At 35.3% G+C, this 22095-nt stretch overlaps 1 protein-coding gene across 3 annotated transcripts in view; it reads right to left on the bottom strand.

Moving 5' to 3' along the window:
• The window catches only part of SCAPER (S-phase cyclin A associated protein in the ER), a 515685-nt gene that overhangs the window by 283618 nt on the left and 209972 nt on the right, over positions 1-22095 (bottom strand). For all 3 annotated transcript variants that reach the window (XM_029951067.1, XM_029951068.1, XM_029951069.1), the window contains one exon: positions 3007-3143. In XM_029951067.1, the coding sequence (XP_029806927.1) occupies positions 3007-3143 (137 nt within the window). The remainder of the gene's footprint in view (positions 1-3006; positions 3144-22095) is intronic.

The following is a 22095-nucleotide window of genomic DNA, read 5'->3' as shown; positions in this document are numbered from 1 at the left end:
AATTATAAACATCTACTTGCCAAATTCGGAGCACCCAAATACATAAAACAATCACAAACAGAAAGAATCTTATTGATAAGAATGTGCTTATCGCAGGGGATTTTTAATATTCCACTTACAGCAATGGATAGATCAATCAGACAGAAAATCACTAAAGAACCAGTGGACCTGAATGACACATTGGAACAGATAAAATTGATAGATATATTTAGAACTCTACATTAATTTATTTGAGATGAGTCATAGCCTAAATGCAAAAGTAAAACTTACAGAACTTCTAAAAAAATACAAAAGGCTTTATTTTACCCTTTGTTTATATAGACCTACTAGAACCCCAAACCCCAAAATAGACATCATTACAAGTAAAAACCTTTACTTATCAAAGGCTATCTTCAAGAAAATGTATAGGCAATTTCCAGACTGCAAGAAAACATTTGCAATGGTTATATATCTGACAAATAACTATCAACATATAAAAAAACCTCAAAAGGAAGGTAACAACACAACTTTTAAAATAGGCAAAAATCTTCAATGCACATTTCATAAAAAAAGATATTCAACGGTTAAAAAGCACATAAAAAGATGCTCAATATATCTCAGATGCTCAGTCACTAGGGAAATGCAAATTAGTACCACAATGACATACCACTACACTCTCACTAAAAATAGGACAAAAATTTAAGAACTCACAATATCAAGTATGTATTGGCAAGACTGTGGAGCAACTGGAACTCCCACAGAATTCTGACAGGAGTGGAACTACCATGGAAAACGGTGTGGTATTCCACTGCTAGGTGTTTATCCAGCAGAAATGAAAATGCATATATACCAAAAGACGTGACAGGAGCTTACCTTATAAATGCTAACTGGAAACCCAAAGTCTATCAACAGATGCATAAATTAAAATCATAGGATATGCACACAATGAATATGTGTAACAATAAAAAGAAACAAACTATCTACACGGAACAACACTGATATATCTCAAACACAATACACTTAGTAAAAGAAACCAGCCAAAAAGGACTTTGATTTCATTTGTATGCTTTTCCAGTACAGGAAAAAGAAATCCATAATGACAGAAAGCAGAGCTGTGATTGCCAAGCACCAGGGCTGGTGAGAAACTGACTGGAAAGGGGTACTAAGACAACTTTGAGAGGGGTGTGGATTACTTGAGTACCTAGATTTGTTACAAGTCAACACACTCTACATTGGAGATCTCTACATTGCACCTAAATAAATCATACCACAATGAAGAAAAAAGTCTATAGATATAGTAGGTATGCATAAAGAGAACATTTATTCTAAAATATTAAGAATTATTGTTATTTTTTCCTATAATTTTAAGATTTAGTTTACTAAATTACCATAACTTATGCTTAAAAAAACAAAACGAAAAAACAAGTCAAGCTCTCAAGGACAGCCTTACCAAAAAGGTGACATTTGAACAAATACTGAAGGAAGTAAGGGAGCGAAGCGTATGCATATATGGGGAAGAGGAAATCTGAGGTGTAAAAGCCCTGAGGTTTTGAGAAGTGACAGGACTAACTTAGATTTTAATAGGCTCACTCTGGCTAGAGTATTTTAGAATAGAAAAGGAGGCAAGGGCAGAAATAAGAATACAGAGCTACCACAGCAACTCAGGTGAGAGATGATAAAGGCTTGGTTCCAGGGAAGCAGTGAAGTTACAGAGAGGTAGTCAAATTGTGAATATATTTCAAATCAAAGCTAACACTTCTAATTGAACTGGATGTGAGATGTGGGAGAAAGAGAAAGGTGAAGGAAGGGTTTTGGCCATACAAAGCTAGAATAAAGTATCTATTTACTGAGACAGAGAAGACTATGGGGCCAAATAGGGGTTCTAAAGACAGCAGGAGCTTGTGTTTGAATAAAACTGAAGACCCAAAGTTGGTAGTCATCACCAAGTAGAGGACATTTAGAGCCACAGATAGGGAGCTCACCAAGGGACTATGGACATAGAGAAAAAAAGAGCTTACAAAAATGGACTGTAGAGCATTTCAGTGTCAGAAGGTAAGTTCTTAGCATAAACTAGAAATGAAGGTCAGTAATACCCTCAAGAATACTGTGAAAACTATTTTTAGAAACTTAAAGGGATCTCAAAAAATACAATAAAAAAAGCCTTTTCTATTTGCTTGAATTAATACTCTGAAGTTTTCATTGATTCTGTAAGATGAAGTGGACACCTTTGATTACAATCTGAAATTAGAAACTATAGAGCAATAACCATCATTCAAAGTTATTCTAGAACTAAATTTCTATAATCCCATGGGATCAAGCTTCTTCAACTTTGAAAACATTTGCTGATAAAGGCAAAACAATACATTTAGATTACCTTCTCTCAAATACCAAAAATCATCTACTACTAGGAACTACATTTGTATCCTGAATGAGACTCATCAGTCATTGATGATGCTCCAAACATGTGAGGTAATGATGTACTACATAGTGGTCTGATCCTCAGATGGCACTTTGGAAGCTGATGATAAACTACGGGTCTGACAACTCACTTTCCATTTCAAGATATTTCTTGAACTTTTTCTTGTTGTGACAGCAACCAAACTGATTAAACCTAGTCATGGGATTTGACACTACAGCCAGCAGACTTCTATTTGTTGATTGCTATTGATTTTCTTTGATACCTCATTTAAAAATCAATAGTTGGAAAGAAAAATAGGCTTAGTTTACACATACTTAAACATACTACTGTATGCTGGAGGAGGCACAGGTTTGGCAAGGCTTTGGCATCCAATTATAAGAAGAGCTCTTAACAGGTGAAAGCAAGGGCTTTAGATCGATATGCAGTTTTCTTTCTCAATCAAAGAAAGTGGCTATAAATTAGACTCATCAGTGTTATTTTCAAGGCTTTCTCAAAGCAAACAAGTTAAACTTTTTGGGAGGACACAGGTCCTCCTTAGATATACATTAGCAAGGATATATCACTAACAGTTTTTGTTTTCTTTTCTTTTTAAGGATATTTATGGGTACCTCGAGTTCATCCGGGCTTTTATCTTTTTGGCTTTTTTTTTATTTTTCTGTCGTTCTTCTCCATCTTTCAACGGCTCTGGTAGAGCTGCACTTTCAACCACAATGTCAATAATATACTTCTTTAATGAAAGATGCTCCTGCAAGATAAATAAATGATAATAACAATGATGATGGTTAAAAACTAACATAGCACTGCTATGGTCTATACTGAGTATAAAAAAGCATATAAATAAAAGTAAAAGTAATCTTTATGAAATTCTGTTTTTCACAATTCCTTTGGAAAACACTGAAGAAATTGTATTCCTTAAGATTTTCATTGACTTATCAAAGCTTTACTATACATCAATTGTGATAAATGCTAAGGACATAAGGACATATCCCTACCCTTCACAACCACACAGTGTAGAGAGGCTTAAATATTATATATATACATATATATATTGAAATCTGTAATATCAAGTAACAAGTGCCAATTAGAAAGGTGGTGTGCTATAGGTGCCCAAAAGGGAAACAAAAGCAATGTTCACTGGGGATAAGAAGGAAAGGTTTCAAGAAGTATCATGTCTGCTATCCCTTGATGGACTGAATTTGAACACATGGATATTAGATATATATGTGTTTCTTTGGGCTGGGAATTGGGAAAGGTGGCAGAAAGGAAAAATAAAAAAGGCATTTCAGAAAACACAAACAGAGATGAAAGCAGAATGTGGTTACTGGCAACAGATGTAGTTTGGCTGGAGCACACAGAGTCTGGCCCCACGTCCCTCCATATTAATGTTAGATTTTACAGCCCATCACTATAATCACTTCCTTGCACGTCTACAGCATGTACATTCCCTTCCCCTCTTTTCTTTATTCATACTTACATGGCAAAATCCCAATTCTAAATTCAACTCCCATTCTACTCTGTGCTCGTACCTGGCGAGATTAATGTGGCTCTAAGTAGTTGACTGTGTTGACTACTCTCATTTTAAATTTATGACATTGTATCTCAAATGGCCTCTAGTATGACCAGGCAATCAAGGAACCTTAAACTATTTTCTCTACACACTCTTTTCTAGAAATTATTTTAACCTTTCTCCTCAAATTTCTAACACTATTAGCCCTGTAGATCACTTCCTCTTTCCTGACACTTTTTCTTCACTAAGCTTCCAAACATTACACTGTCCTCCTAACTTACCAGCTGCACCTTCTAAGTCTTCTTTGTTGGATCCTTTTGCTTTGCATGAGTAAATGTTGGAGTGTCCCAGAACTATATACTTCTCTATCCAAACTCATTAATCAAGTGCAGTGACTTGAAATATTATTTATACACAGGCAATTCCCAAATTCTTAGCTCTAGCCCTGACCTCTCCGCTGAACTCCACTGCTATATCAAACTGTCTGCTAAAAATCTGCACTTCAATAAAGCATTTCCAAAATAATTGTCCACCACAAAATGCTTATGCTCTCCACATACAGTTAATCTTCTCAGAATATTTCCTGTTTCAAATGCAACTAGACAAAAATAAACCAGGTCTCAAATCAAATGAAAGCAATAATGTAAATAAAGATAGTCCTCTTACTGTATCTTCTAAGGATACACGGTATAATGCAATCATATGTGAAATCATTATTCTGTTATCATTTTTGAATACTTAATACATGACCAGCAAAGGGCTAATCTGAACACATTATTTCCTATAATCATCATAACCCCATAAAATAGGTGGTAATATATTTACATTTTACAAGATACTTAACAATGGCTCAGAGAGACTGTGGTATTATGTCCAGTCACAAAGATCAAGCTGACTTGACAAACTGGCTGACTTCACAAGACCAAGGTACATTCCGCCCCTAACACTGCCGATGTAGACCGAGTCTGACATATAAATATCTCTTTCTGGACCAAGAAAAAGGAATATTCTAAATGACACCTTCAACTTTATGAAAGGTTTAATTATATTATTTTCAGTTATATATAAATATCATTTACATATCTAATAGAATCCACTAAGGATTCTTATACACAAAGGTAGACACTATATAGAAAACTTGGACTCTATCCAGAACTATCAAAACTCAAATCTTTTTAAAGAATAATACATTTATATACAGAAACACACATGAATTATGCACTCACATTGTTAACATTTTCAAAAATCTCAAAACTAAAAACAAGGGAAAATGTTTTTGTTTGACTTAATAATGTTTTATCTTTAAAAAAAATTTTTTTAATTTATTTTAAGAGAGAGAGGGAGACAGAGCACATCAATGGGGGAGGGGCAGAAAGAGAGACTCCCAAGCAGGCTCTGCACTGCCAGTACAGAGCCCAACGTGGGGCTCAAACCCATGAACTGTGAGATCATGACTTGAGCTAAAGTCAAGAGCCAGACACTTAATCAACTGAGGCACTCAAGTGCCACAGTGTAAGTTTTATTCTACTACAAAATCAATATGTGTTAATTACAGAAAATATAAAAATTAAGAAATAAAAAATCTCATATAATATTAACACCTAAAAGTAATTTGTTGAATATATACTATTTTCTTTGTGTGTGTGTTTTTGTGTATATGTAAATGTGGGATATACCATTTATAATATACATTTTTAAAGTTTAACATTTCAAATACATTTTATTAAATAATATTCTACAACATAATCAACCGACTGTAAGTTATTCCACTTCATGAATATACCTAATTTTATTAAATGTTTTAATGTTAGATATCTGGCTAATTTTCATTATCAATTATAATTAAATACAGCACCCTTTCTTAATAAAAACCCTTGAGAAAGTCGCAAAAGAAGGAACTTACATAAACATTATAAAAGCAGTTTATGAAAAGCCCACAGCCAATATCATCCTCAATGGGGAAAAACTGAGAGCTTTCCCCCTGAGATCAGGAACACGACAGGGGTGTCCACTCTCACCACTGCTGTTTAACATTATCAATTATAAATACCAGGGCAACAAATATTCCTACAGTTAAAATTTTAAACACAAAATCTATTTTTTCCTTATAATCAAATCCTAGAACTGAAATTCCTACTAGAACTGAACTGAAAATCCTAGAACTGAAATTCCTAAAATATTACACATATTTTTAAGGATTTTTATAAGTATTCCCAAATTGAACAACCAAACTGGGAATTAATTTACATCCCCACAAGTGATTTGCCAGTATCTAGTGTTTCCATTTTGTTTGTAAATCTATCAATTTGTTGGCTGAAACACTGTGTTAGTATGTTGGACCATTTGTATTTTGTCCTCTGTGACTTAAAATGTGTCTTTTGTCCAGCTTTCTATAAACAGATTTCAAGTATTTATATATTTCCTTCTAGTGATTTGCATTATATTTTCACAGGTCAATTTTGAATGATAAAAGAAACATACTGTGGGATGTGACAGAGGATAATTACTAGTCATTTTTCCATTAAAACTATGAAGACTGTATACAGGAAGGTACTGAGAAGGCTTCTGAAGATGGAAGGCATATAGAAAGGTTTTTCAACATTAAGGAGTGGTTGATGAAATTATGGCATATTTCCATGAGAAAATATTAGTCATTAAAATCCTTATAAACAGATTATGAGTAGATGAAGGCAGTGGCAGCAAAGTTTTAGATTCTCTCTAGGGGCATCTGGTGGGGGTGAGTCAGTTAAAAGGCCAATTTTGGCTCAAATCATGACCTCATAGTTCGTGATTTTTAGCCTCACATCGGGCTCTGTGCTGACAGCTCAGAACCTGGAGCCTGTCTTCAGATTCTGTGTCTCCCTCTCTCTCTGCCCCTCCTGTGCTCATGCTCTCGCTCTCTCTCTCAAAAATAAACATTAAAACATTTAGATTATTTCTAAATATTACATAAAACAGAAAAAGTAATTTCAAAGCAACAGCAAAACCCACAGAAAATATTTACAACAAAACAAGGTGATAATATATCCTCCTAAACCCCACACAGAAGTGAGATCAAATTACCAACACATCAGCAAGGTTTTGATGTTTTTGAAGGAAAATCAAAGGGAAGCAAAAAAGTGAATAATGACTTCATATTAGAATTCTAGAAAAGGAACCATTTTCCACTGGAAAATTCAATTGGCTAAGTTGAGAACAGCATCTAAAATGAAGAGCGGTTTGCCCACTCCAACGACAGTGAATGAAAACAGAGAGCTACATTAAGGACTTAACACTTTGGTGAAGGCTGGCCCCAATGAACTCTCAAAACTGAGTCATGGGAGAAAGTGCTGCAAAAGGAACTTAAATGAGCCAACTAGTGATAATAAAGATAAAGGGGGGAAAGCCTAGACAAAAGGGGAGCAAGGAAACAGAACCAAGAAATTTCAGAAATCAAGTTACTCTATTTTATACAAAAAAAATAGAAAAGGACCTCCAGGAAATTTTAATTACTACACTGAATCACACTCAATCTAAAAGTCTCCTAAAACTAATTCCACATAAAAGTATTAAGGCCAATAGCCAAAACTACTTTAAAAATAGCTAAAATTAAGCAACAATACAATGAAAATATACAAAAACATGCATGGACTAAATAAAAATTTTACTCTCCATCTCAAAATAATCTAAAACAATTTTCAAGGGGCAAAAGGCATGAGAAAACAACACAAATCACCATCTTAAAAGTTCAGAATTTAGGTCATGAGATTCAATGAAGATTGAAAATGAAAAACTAACATTTAAGAAATGTTAATAAATAGAAGACTCAAGAATGGAAAACAACAAATAATGCCTCAGACAAGTAACAGATGAAAGGAGAAAAATGTTTACATCCAAAAAAATAAAGACAAAGGATTTGAGAGTAAGTGGAAATGTGAAAGATGGGCAAGGATGCAAATAAAAGTATGAAAAAGAAAACCAACCAAGGGAAGTGATCAAATAATAAAAACTATAATTCAAGAAAACTCTCCTGAAGAGAATATAATTAAATGCTAAAGGAGTACACTGCATGCACAAAAATACTGACCCAGAGCAGCTAATGCCAAGATATATACAATTACAATTTCTGGGCTTAGAAGAAAAAAGAAAAATTATTTGAACATATAAGGAAGAAAGCAAGTGTGTTACAAGGGAAAATTAGATTATCAGTAGCCTTTCTGACAGCAACAACTTATGCCAGAAGAAAATGAAGTGTATATATATTTAGTATTTTCAAATAAAGAAGTATGAGCTAAAGATTTCATATCTAGTAAAACCAACTTCCAGGGATAAAATCACATATAAATGTTATCAACATTAAAAAAAAAAACCTCAGAGAATATTATATTCATAAGATCCTTCTGTGGAATCAACTAAAGCATAAGCCTCAGAGGATTACAAGGGAAGAAGGAAGAGGAGGAGGATATGACTTCAGCTAGGTAATAATCTCCCAGTTCAAGCCCCGCACTGGGCTCTGTGCTGACATCTTGGAGCCTGGAGATTGCTTTGGATTGTGTCTCCCGTTCTCTCTGTCCCTTCCCTGCTCATGCTGTTTGTCTCTCTCTCTCTCTCTCAAAAATAAATAAAATATTAAAATCAAAATTAAAAAATAATACACATTAAAAAAACTAGTTGGATGGCTTTGCAGGATATTAAAGAACCAATTCATCATTTTTAAAAGTGGCAAAAAGAAATTATCCCCCCATTAGTAACCAAATAGTAGATGAAGGAAAGCATCTCTTTATAAATATATACAAAATAATTAATGAAAATGAAATATAAAATTGGAATATACCCATATCCATTAATTCATGTGTATAGGTATCCATTAATCAATAGCTTATACATCAATATAAGGAAAAGAAAGACAATCAAGATACTATATTCATCGAGGCAAAAGAACTAAACACCAATTATAGATTTTCCAGTTATAGAACTCAAGACTAATTATGGATTTCAGTTGAACCTTACTCTGATCAAGCCTCTAGGTTCATCCGCCATGGGCATGTAATAGAGAGGACACAGGGAAAACTTACACTGGACACTGGACAGAAGTAGGGCCTCAGGAAGTCCCATCATTCCTTAGTTAGGAACTGAATTTCCTAGTCCTATAAGTTCCTCTTATAGCTAGAGGTAGCCATGTGAGTGAATTCAAATCAACAGAATATGAATGCATGCTCAAGTGTTTGAAGGTCCATTCACTTTATTACTCTTCAACAGACTGGAACACTAAAGAGCCTCTAACCGCTCTGAGTCTGAAGAAGAGGGCGTATACTACAGGATGATAGAGAAAAAAGATGGGTCACTGAAAAACCAAATGGCATTTAATTTCACTCATAAAGTAGAATCAGAAAAAAAAAAAAAACAAAGAACAAATAAAAAGAATCAGACCTATGAATACAGAGAACAAACTCAGAGTTAACAGGGGAGAGGGTGAATGGATGAAGGGGAGTGGGAGTTACATACTTCCCATTATGAAATGAGTAAGTCACAGGGATAAAAGGCACAGCATATGTAATACAGTAAATGATACTGTATTAACCAGGTAACAGGATAGACAGTAGTTAAATGTGTACTGAACACAGCATAATGCATAAAGTAAGATCTATACCTGACACTAATATAACACTGTGTGTCAACTATATGTATAAAAATAAAAAAGAGGAAAAGAAGGAAAGAAAAAAGTAAGATAACATGGCATAAATCTACCCTGAATACTTAAACTGTTAACCTCAGGGTAATACTGTAAGAAATAAACTTCACGTTCTCAAAATCATTGTCTTTTTGTTGTCTTTATTAAAGCAGATTAGTCTTTTCCTCTAATGCAATTATGTAAAAAATTATATATATACCTATATATATATCTTTGTATGCTTATATGTGTATATGCATATGCATAAAGAAAATGAGGCAAGAGGAAGAGTTTCGATGGCAGAGGAGCAGGAAACCCTAAGCTTGTTCCATCCCTCAAACACAGCTAGATAAATATCATATCATATTGAACACCCAAGAAATCGATCTGAGAACAGAGAGCAAAAATGCTCAATGAGAGGTGAAAAAATAGTCATATAGTGGAAGGAAGGAGCTGCAGACAGCTGATCTGGGGAGAGAAGAGCTGTGGGGGCTGCGATCGGGCAGGGAGCCCTGACTGCCAAGAGAGGGGTAAAAGAGAAAGAGTGAAAGTGTGCATGGGGAATTGCACAAAAAAAAACTTCCCCAAAATCACTGACTGAGGAAGGAAAGGAACTGAATACTAAGAGTTTTTGTAAACAGGGGAGCACACAGTCTGAAGTTCTAGAGGTATGCCTCATTGCCAGGGTTGTGCTTAGTGGTGCTCCCATGGGGAAGGAGGGCAGAGACCCAGTAGAGGCAGCATGGTCTAAGGATCCCTGGGGTCACATGGGAAGTTGTTCCCCTGTTTAGAGTGCATTTGGGAAAGGTGGCAAGGTCTCTCCAGGGGCAAAAGACCCAGCGGATGGCAGTGAACTGCCCATTCACTAAATAGGAACAGGAACTCTGGCTGAGGGCAGCAAGCCTTGGTGCCAGCTTTCTGATATGCTTTACCATAAACTCCAGACTGCTGTGCGATTGTGTAATTGATTTCTGGGAGAAGCTGGCACTGGCTACGGTGTAAGAGCCTCCCCCATTGAATCATTATAGGTCCACACCACAGATCTCTAATGAAATTTGGAGTTCTGAAACCTAACCATGTGTCTGAGATAGAACACAGGAATGGTGTGCTGCCTGGCTGGCAAGACAGCTCAGATGCAGACAGGGTGAAGGCAAAAATCTGGCAGAATCTAGGGACACAAAAGAGGTGATTGTTTGCTCTTCTATGAAGGCTTCCTAAAGAGTGGCAGGTGCAAGATCCCTGTTCTGAGGACAAGACAGTGGGAGAACACCATTTTCACCACACCCATCAGCACTGACCAACTTCGATGAGCAAATAAGTGCCATCAAACCAGAGGCTGGAGCTGCTTACATTGAGGTTCCTACCCTGTACTCTGCAGGTGCATCTCCACCCGCGAATCAGCGCAGTAGGCCCCACCCACAGTGGGCCAGCACAAACCCCTTACACATACCAAGTCTACTGATCATAGAGTACTACAAAGCTTCAGCTCTAGGGGAAATAGGATCTAGTTTCTTTTGGTTTTCCCTGCTTTGGGATACAAAAAAAGCAAGTTTTTAATTTTTTAATTCATTTTTAATTTATTTTAGTATACATTTATACACATATATACATATACATATACATAAACATGATCTAGATTTAACAAGCAGAACAAAACACACCTAGGATCTAGCTTCCTTTTTTTTGTTTTTTTTTTTACCTTGCAAATATAACAAGATAGAGGAATTCATCCCAAAACAAAGAGGAGGAAGTCATGGCCAGGAATTTATTCAGTACAGATATAAATTAAATGTCTGAACTCGAATTTAAAACAACAATTATGAGGATGCCACCTGGGCTTTAAAAAAAGGACAAAAGACAATAGTAAATCCCTTACTGCAGTGATAAAAGTTATCAGGCCAAAATTTAAAATGCTATAACCAACATACAAACCTGAATGGATGTTAGGACAATGAGGACAGAAGAAGTAGAGGACCGAATCAGTGACAGATAAAATTATGAAAAACAATGAAGTTGAAAAGAACAAAGATAGAAACATATTTGATCACAAATGTAGACATACAGAAATAATCAACGCCTTAAATCATAATAACATTTGTATCATATGCCTCTCTGAAGATGAAGAAAGACAAAAGGGGACAAAGAGATTATTTGACCAAATGATAATTGAAAATTTCCCTAACGTGGGGAAGGAAACAGACATCAAAATCCAAGAAGCACAGAACCGCCATTAAATTCAACAAAAGCCAACCATCACCAAGACATATTATAGTCAAATTCACAAAATCAACAGACAAAGAAAGAATCCTGAAAGCAGCAAAGGAAAAAAAAAATTCCTTAACCTACAAGGGAAAATAGATTAGGTACAGAGCAGATCTGTCCACAGAAACTTGGCAGACCAGAAGGGAGTGGCAAGATATATTTAACATACTGTAGGGGTACCTGGGTGGCTCAGTTGGTTAAGCATCCAGCTTTGGCACAGGTCATGATCTCACAGTTCCTGGGTTCCAGCCCCACTAGCTGTCAGCACAAAGCCTGGAGCCTGTCTTCAGATTCTGTATCCCCTTCTCTCTCTGACCCTCCCCTCTCTCTCTGTGTCTCAAAAATAAATTAAAAACATATTCAACATACTGTGTGGGAGAAATATGCAGTCAAGAATCCTTTATCCAGCAAGGCTGTCATTTAGAATAGACAGAGAGATAAATACTTTCCCAAACAAAAACTAAAGGAGTTAAAGATGGAAAAACCTGATCTGTAAAAAATATTAAAGAAATCTCTTTGGTGTGGAGGAGACCCAAAGCAACAAGGAAATCAAAGGACCAGGGAACATCACCAGAAGCACCAATTCTACAGGTAACACAAAGACACTGAATTCATGTCTATCAGTAATCACTCTGGGGGGCACCTGGGTGGCTCAGTTGAATAAGTGTCCAACTTTGGCTCAGGTCTTGATCTTGCATGAGTTTAAGGTCCATGTCAAGCTCTGAGCTGTCAGCAGAGAGGACAGAGGGGCACAGAGGAGACTGTTTCAGATTCTGTGTTTCCCGTTCTCTCTGCCCCTTCCCTGCTTGCACTCTGTCTGTCTCTGTCTGCCTCTCTCTCTCTCTCTCAAAAATAAAACATTTAAAAAACAGTCTAAGTGCCCCAATCAAAAAACACAGGGTGCCAGAATGGTTAAAAAATAAACAAACGAATAAGACCTATCTACATGATGCTTACAAGAGACTCACTTTAGCGCTAAAGACACCTGCAGATTAGAAATGAAGGGATGGAAAATGATCTATTATGACAATGGACATCAAAAGAAAGCCAGAGGAGTCATACTTATATCAGACAAACTAGATTTTAGAACAAAGACTGTAACAAGAGATGAAGAAGGGCATTATATCATAATTAAGGGGTCTATCCATCAATAAGATCTAGCAATTGTAAATATTTATTCCTCCAAATTGGAAGCACCTAAATATATTAATTAATAACAAACATAAAGGAACTCATTGCTAATAATACAATAAGAGTAGGGGACTTTAATACCACACTTACTACAGAGCATCTAAGCAGAAAATCAATAAGGAAATAATGGCTTTGAATGATACACTGGACTGGATGGATGTAACAGATGTTTAAAAAATTTCATTATAAACCAGCAGAATACATATTCTCCTGTGCACATGGAACATTCTCCAGAAAAGATCACATAGTGGGTCACAAATCAGATCTCAACAAGTACAAAAGGACTGAGATCATACCATGAATATTTTTAGAGGACAACAAAATGAAACTTGACGTCAACCACAAGAAAAAATTTGGAAAGCCCTCAAATACACAGAGAATATCCTACTAAAGATTGAAAGGGTTAACCAGGAAATTAAAGAAGAAATTAAAAAGTACATGGATGCAAATGAAAGTGAAAAAACGAACAGGTTTTGACTTTTGAGATGCAACAAAGGCAGTCTTAAGAAGGAAGTTTACGGCAATACAGGTCTATCTTAAAAAGCAAGAAAAGTCTAAATTATACAACCTAGCCTTACACCTAAAGGAGCTAGAAAAGGAACACCAAGTAAAGACTAAAGCAAGCATGAGAAGGGAAATAATAAAGACTAGGACAGAAATACTCGATATAGAAACAAAAAAGTACAGTAGAAGAAATCAATGAAACTAAGACCTGGTTCTTCAAAAGAATTAACAACATTGATAAACCCTTAGCCAGACTTATCTAAAAGAAAAATAACTCATATAAAATCATAAATGAAGGAGGAGAGAAAACACCACCACAGAAATACAAATAATTAGAAGAGAATATTGTGAAAAATTATATGCCAAAAACTGGGCAATCTGGAAAAAATGGACAAATTCCTAGAAGCATACAAACTACAAAAACTGAAACAGGACGAAATAGATACTTTGAACAGACACCTATCCAGCAAAGAAATTGAATCAGTAATTAAAAATCTCCCAACAAAAATCATGCAGGGCCAGATGGCTTTCCAAGGGAATTCTATAAGACTGTTAAAGAAAAGTTAATGCCAAGTCTTCTCAAATTGTTTGAAAAAATAGCAATCGAAGGAAAAATTCCAAACTCCTTCTATAATGCCAGCATTACCTTGATTCCAAAACCAGACAAAGACCTGACTATAAAGAATTATGGATCAATAGTTCTGATAAATATGGACACAAAAATTCTCAACAAGATACTAGCAAATTGAATCCAAAAGTACATTAAAAGAATTATTCACCACAGTAAGAGGGATTTATTCCTAGGCTGAAGGGCTGGTTCAATATTCACAAATGAATTATGATACACCACATTAATAAAAGAAAGGATAAGATACATATGATTCTCTAATATATGCATAAAAACCATTTCCCAAAATACAAAATACAGCATCCACTCTTTTTAAAATTTTATTTATTTTGAGAGAAAGAGCATGCACGCAAGAAGAGGAGGGGCAAAGAGAGGGAAAAAGAGATTGCCAAGCAGGCTCTGCACTGTCAGCACAGAGCCCTAAGAAGGGTTCAAACTCATGGAACCATGAGATCATGACCTGAGCCCAAATCAAAAGTCAGATGCTTAACTGACTGAGCCACCCAGGCACCCCAATATAGCATCAACTCTTGAGAAAAATCCTCAAAAAAGTAGGAATAGATGGAACATACTTCAACATTATAAAGGCCACATACAAAAGAGCCACAGCTAATATCATCCTTAATAGCAAAAAAAGTAAGAGCTTTTCCTCTATGGTCAGGAACAAGACAGGGATGTTCACTCCTACCATTACTATTTAACATAGTACTGGAGGTCTAGGCATCAGCAATCAGACAACTACAAAAAAATAAATAAAAGGCATCCAAATCAGCAAGGAAGAAGTCAAACTTTCACTATTTGCAGACAACATGATACTTCCTCTATGTAGAAAATCCAAAAGACTCCATCAAAGAGTTGCTAGAACTAATACATGAATTCAGCAAAGTTGCAGGATGTAAAACCAATGTACAGAAACTTATTGAATTTCTATATAACAATAATGAAGCAGCAGAAAGGGAAATCAAGGAATTGATCCCATTTACAACTGCACCAAAAACCGTAAGATACCTAATTACAGAGGTAAAATATCTATACTATGAAAACTATAGAACACTTATAAAAGAAACTGAAGAGAACATAGAGAAATGGAAAAACATTCCATGCTCAAGGATTGAAAGAACACTTAAAATGTCAATACTACCCAAAGCAAGCTACACATTTACTGCAACCCCTATCAAAATACCATCAGCAGTTTTCAAAGAGCTAGCACAAACAATCCTAAAATTTGTGTGGAGCCAAAAAAAAAAAAAAAAAAAACCCAAATAGCCAAAGCAATCCTGAAAAAGAAAAACAAAGCCTGAGACATCATGATTTCAGTCTTCAGTCTAGATTACAAAGCTGTAGTCATCAAGACAGTATGGTACTGGCACAAAAACAAATATATAGATTAATGGAACAAAACAGAAAACCCAGAAATGGGCTAATGGACAACTCATCTTTGACAAAGCAGGAAAGACTATCCTGTGGAAAAAAGACAGTCTCTTCAACAAATGGTGTTTGGAAAACTGGAGGGTAACATGCAGAAGAATGAAACTGGACCACTCTCTTATTCCATATACAAAAATAAGTTCAAAATGGATTGAATAAATTTCTAAATGTGAGACAAAAAACCACCAAAACACTGGAGAACACAGGCAGCGACCTCTTTGACACTAGACACTAGAGGCAAGGGAAACAAAAGCAAACTTGAACTACTAGGATTCCATCAAGGAAAAAAGCTTCTGCACAGCAAAGGAAACAATCAATAAAACTAAAAGGCAACCTATAGAATGTAAGAAGATAAGTGCAAAAAACATATCTGATAAAGGGTTAATATCCAAAATCTATAAATTACAGAACTTATCAAAACCAACACCCCAAAAACAAATAACCCAGTTAAGAAATGGGTAGATGACATGAATAGACACTTTTCCAAAGAAGACATACAAATGGCTTAAAGACAGATGAAAAGATACTTACCATCACTCATCATCAGGGAAATACAAATCAAAACCATGATGAGATACCACCTGACATCTGTCAGAATGGCTAAAATTAACAACACAATAAATGGCAGGTGTTGATGAGGATGCTGAGAAAGGGAAATCCTTTTGCACTGTTGGTGGGAATGCAAACTGGTACAACCACTGTGAAAGACAGTATGCAGGTTCCTCAAAAAAACTAAAAACAGAACTACCTTATGTTCCAACAGCGGCACTGTTAGGTATTTACCCAAAGGATACAAAAATACAGATTTGAAAGGACACAAATACCCAGATACTTATAGCAGCAATGTCAACAAACTATTATGGAAAGAAACCAAATGTCCATCGAACAATGGATAAAGAAGATGTGGTGTGTGTGTGTGTGTACACACACGTGTAAATATACATACATACATATGTATGTATATATATTCACACACAATGAAATTATTAGTCAACTATCAACAAGAATGAAATCTTGTCATTTGCAACAAAATGGAATGAACTAGACTGTATTATGCTAAGTGAAATAAGTCAGTCAGAGAAATAGCATGACTTTCCTCATATGTGGAATTTAAGAAACAAAACAGATAAACATATGGGAAGGGGAAAAAAAAGAAAGGAAAATAACCAATAAGTAACTCTTTATGACAGAGAACAAATTGAGGGTTAATGGAGGGAGGTGGGTAGAGGAAGGGCACTTGTTGGAATGGCACTGGGTGTTATATGTAAGTGATCAATCACTGCATTCTACTCCTGGAAACAATTGTATACTATATGTTAAGTAGAATTTGAATAAAAATTTGGAAAAAGAAGAAGGAAAAAAGGCTAAATACTAACATGTTTCTAGATGAATGTGATGGATTTTTTATTTTCTTTTATAATAAGCATGTATAATAAGTAGAAAGTCTTTTTAAAAATAGCTATCGTGAAATGATATCTGGAATGGTTTCAAAACAGTACTTGGGAGGGACTCACTACGAATTTCATTGTTATGGCTCAGTTCTGAGTACATGGAGGTTCATCATACTATTCTGTCCATGACTTATGTTTTAATTTCTTCATAATAACCAGTTCAGGAAAGAGTCATCTTTTAAGTTATTTGTACACATGAATCTTAAAACTCTACCTGGCTTGGCACAAGAAGTAAATAAAATCATAGTATTTCTATCTCTGAATTATCTATGAGCTAAACTTAAAATGTAATGAAGAGACTTGTAGACTAATGTCTGCAGATTTGCTCACTAAAGTGTGCAGGGCAAGTTTGAAATCTGTTAAAAGGATGGGAGATAATATCTTGCCAAAAAAAAAGTAGAAATAATAAGGAAGTGTTTTACTGAAAGAAGTAGTGATATATTTTGTTTATCCAATCATATTCCTTACATGGTCCTCTTATGCCTGAGGCTATAGGCCAGGGCAAAAGTTAACTGGCAATTACAAAATGATGCATAACCTGAGCCTCCTAAGAAAAAGTGCTGACCAAAAAGATACAGGCTCTGCTTGCTGAGTCAAAGATGAAGGTTCTAATGCTCATCACCCTAATTCCATAGCCCAATCTGTTGTGACAGGAAGTACACTAGCAGGATCTGTCCACTACTTGGTATATTCTGAAATTAATCTTGCTGCTCAAGGTCCAGCATCCAGTATATCTGAGCAATCCCGGGACACCTGCACACACAGGCAGGCAGCACCTCCTCTCACTCCAATCTATCCTCAGCAGTAGTCCATTCCATAAAATTTGATTCTTTTTTCTTTCTCTACTTACTGTTCTAGATTCCTGCTATAATGTGAGTCCTGCCCTGAACTCTAGAACCTAACCTTTGGGCTCTAATTCTTGATGACATCCTTTCTTAAAAGGAACTGGCCAAGATCAGAAAATAGAGGAATCTCATTTCCTTTAACTTGAAAATATTACTTGCTCTGACCATTCAAAATGGAGCTTTTCAGATATCAGTATCCCTGATATCAGTATTAAATGTTCTACTTAATATTTAGTAATATTTAATAACATGCTCTGTTAAAAAATAGTAAAGATCTAACTACTTTTATAAAACTACCATAAAGAAAAAGAGGTAAAAAAAAATATTCCTCTATAGATATATTCACTGCAGTGAGTTTTGCAACAGTAGGGAATTGATTGCATAAATTATGGCACATGCATTAAGATGATACTACCCAGCTTTGATTAATTTTAAACAACAGTAATGATATTCAAAACATACACTGGGTTGGGGGCGCCTGGGTGGCTCAGTCAGTTGAGTGTCTGGCTTTGGCTCAGGTCATGATCTCATGGTTCATGGGTTCAGGCCTCACATCGGGCTCTGTGCTGACAGCTAGCACTGAGCCTGGAGCCTGCTTCGGATTCTGTGTCTCCCTCTCTCTGTGCCTCTCCTCTGCTCATGCTCTGTCTTTGTCTCTCAATAATAGATAAACATTGAAAAAAAATTAAAATAAAAAACATACACTGGGTAATGTTAAATGAAAATTCAGGAGTCACCTCTATGCAATGTAGTTTAAATATAAATAAGCTTATAAATTTGTTTATTTTTTAAATAGCTTATTGTCAAATTGGTTTCCATACAACACCCAGTGCTCTTCCCCACAAGTGCCCTCCTCCATCACCACCTCTTTCCCCCCTCCCCCCTTCCCCTTCAACCCTCAGTTCATTTTCAGTATTCAATAGTCTCTCAAGTTTTGCGTCCCTCTCTCTCCCCAACTCTCTTTCCTTCTTCCCCTCCCCATGGTCCTCCATTAGGTTTCTCCTGTTCTCCTGTTAGACCTACGAGTGCAAACATATGGTATCTGTCCTCTCTGTCTGACTTATTTCGCTTAGCATGACACCCTCTAGGTCCATCCACTTTCCTACAAATGGCCATATTTTACAAGGAACAGAAAATAGGTCAAAGTGTTAAGAGTAAACATTATTTATTTTTATCCAATTTTCTACATTAATATTTTAATTATTGGAAAATTAATGCTAATATGGAAATGCAAAGAAAAGCAAGCTTTTTAAAGAAAAGACTGTTGATTTGTATAAGCTTATAGTTGTTGTAAGCTTATTAGTGCTGCGAAAGAATGAATATAACTGTGCAAAACTCATCTTTTGATCTACTCACAGTTTTAGTATGCCACAGGCACAAGAAAAAGCATAATATATTCCTTAAGATACAGTATCTCTGATTTACTTAGTCATTTTCAAAATGCAAAGTACTCAGGACCAAATATATCACCCCAAAGGCCTCTGAATCTCCTTCCTCCTAACAGAAAAAATACAACTCCTAGTCTCATGGAATCCTGGCTCAATGCAAGTCCTACTCCCCTAACAAGTCAGAAACAAGTCTCAGTTGGCCATTTTGGCTATTTAATACTATTAATCTTACGTAAGCATTAATAGGAGATACTGTTTTTCCTTTAGGCATAGAAAACCAGAGTGATGCAGTAAAAACAGAACTGAGCTATGAGTCAAAATATCCACAGTAAGATAAATTCTACAACTCATGACTAAGAGACTTCTCTGGGCCTCAGTTTCCTCCCTAGTAAAATAAGGGTATTAGAAAATAAATCCTAAAGTCTTCCCTTTTCTAATGCTGTACCCAAAAGGTAATCAGTAATGAGTAATTATACACACACACACACACACACACATACACACAAATTGTAAGTCTAATTTTTAAGTCACTATTGTGATTTCTTATTTAAAAAACACTGCTACGATATGAAATATGAATGATGTATATAAAGAAACTAATATCTATATGGACATGATCTCATCAAAGTTTATACCCTTCTTATTCTTTTAATTACCTTTTATGGTGTTTCTACCATAATTTACTATATTAAATGAAATAATTCATTATGAGATAGTCATATATCTCTTGATGTTCTTTTAGACTCTTCTTAAAAGTTCTCCTAGTTCCTCATTTTTAACACTGACATGAAAAAAATTAAGCTACCGACAGATTCATGATCTTTGGAAAAGAATGTAAAAGTTCAAAAACAGGATAAGCAAGAAAACATTAAGTGACACAATAAACAATTTTATTAAACTGCCATTTTTAGAATTCAAGTTATACCTTAGAATAAACACATTTCATAAAATATGATACATCAAAAGAAATAATCTGCTGCCCACTATTCTAAAATATTACAACACAGACATGAGAATTTCTAAGGATGTTCTTTCTAGGATCAAAAGAATTTAAATACATCTCCTTTGGGGGAAAAATGGACTAAAGCTTCATTACAATAATACAAATGTATTTGTATTTGAAAATCAAAAGTTGCCTTCATAGAAATCCAATCTCATACTCAAGAAGCTTACTTATTTCTCTGCAACTCAAAGTTCGCTTTCAAGAGCAGTGTGGATGCCAAGTTACTAATCTAAATACATGAGAAACTAATGTAATGGTTTTCACATATTGTATGAAAAAACATTTTTCTTTAAACCTCATCCTGTACCTCTTCAACTATGAATCTAAAATCTAATGACATCAGTCTATTCTAGAACCAAATAATGTTTTCTCTTAAATTCTTAAAAATATTATAAGGCATTCCATTCTTTTAAGCCTCCATGACAGAACAACAAATAAGATAAATAGGAGGCATTTTACAACATTTTCTCACCACCTTCTACAAAAACTGAGGAAAGTGGAGGCTGGAGGGCTAGGACATGCTTTTGATTTTCTGGATGATGATAAGGGTAAGAAAAGTAAGGAGTGAGGAGGAAGTGGGGGAATGGAGAAATGAAGGAAGAAGAAGAAAAACTGTAGAAAAAGAGAAGCAGATGAAAGAAGGGAAGAAATAAAAGAATACTCTGGGGCACCTGGATGGCTCAGTCAGTTGTGCGTCTGACTTTGGCTCAGGTCATGTTCTCACTTGTGGGTTTGAGCCCTGCATCAGGCTCTGTGCTGATGGCTCAAAGCCTGGAGCTTGCTTCAGATTCTGTGTCTCCCCCTCTCTCTGTCTCTCCCCTGCTCACGCTCTCTCTCTCTCTCTCTCTCTCAAAATAAATAAGCATTAAAAATTTTTTTTAAAGAAATAAAAAAATACTCAACTAAAAACAACATGGTATTTTTAGACAGTACTCTACCATATATTTTAAACACCACTCTCCACAGATACGGTATATTGAAAATGATAAATTATAATTAGCTCATTAACAGTTTATTAACATTTAATTCAATAGTTATTAGATCCCAATAAGCTAAAGAGGTACGATTCTCTGGATGTCAGAGTTCAGTAAACTATTATTCTGAATGATACCGATCCTCCATAAAACTGTTCAGCAGCTTTATCCTCCAGAATGAGTTCAGAAGACAGATGATTTGTAATTAGTGATTTCTAAGATGGAATTCACCATATCAAATAAAGTATCTACAGATATTACCCAAACATTATTTAAATGAAAGTACCATATAAAGAACTAGTTGTTTTAAAAATGAGTGTTTTTAGAGATTCATGAAACTCAGAGAGACAGCATACACTGAAGAGTTAGGCTCACTTGACATTTATCTGTGCTTCCCCAGTGCCTGGACTAATGCAAAGTGCGCAAGCAGGTGCTGAAAAAAATGCTTACAAAGATTAAAAGTCTGAGAATTCCATTACATTTAAATAAAACTTAAAGATTTGTGACAGTAAATTTAATAAAATCTTAAATGTAATGCCTTTTATCAAAACAATGCCTTTTGTCACAGCATCCATTTTGAAAAATTAAACATAAGACAATGACAACTTTTCAAATCTGACAGACAATTTTATTTAGACAAAAGATTCACCCCTGCCAAGGTCCCTTTCTACAGGTAAAGGATACACTTCTATTTTTATCTACGATAGTCTATGTATTACATTGTTACAAATGACAGATAAGAAAAATGAAGCTAATGAAATACTGTGAAACAGACACCACAGCCAAAGAGAAAAGGCCATCTTCTGATAGGATGATAGTCGACCATCTGTCCCCCTGCCACTCAGTGACAATTACAAATACTCCAT

The sequence above is a fragment of the Suricata suricatta genome, chromosome 9 (genome assembly GCF_006229205.1).
Source record: "Suricata suricatta isolate VVHF042 chromosome 9, meerkat_22Aug2017_6uvM2_HiC, whole genome shotgun sequence".
NCBI classification, from domain to species: domain Eukaryota; kingdom Metazoa; phylum Chordata; class Mammalia; order Carnivora; family Herpestidae; genus Suricata; species Suricata suricatta.
This window is presented reverse-complemented; position numbering and strand designations above follow the sequence as displayed.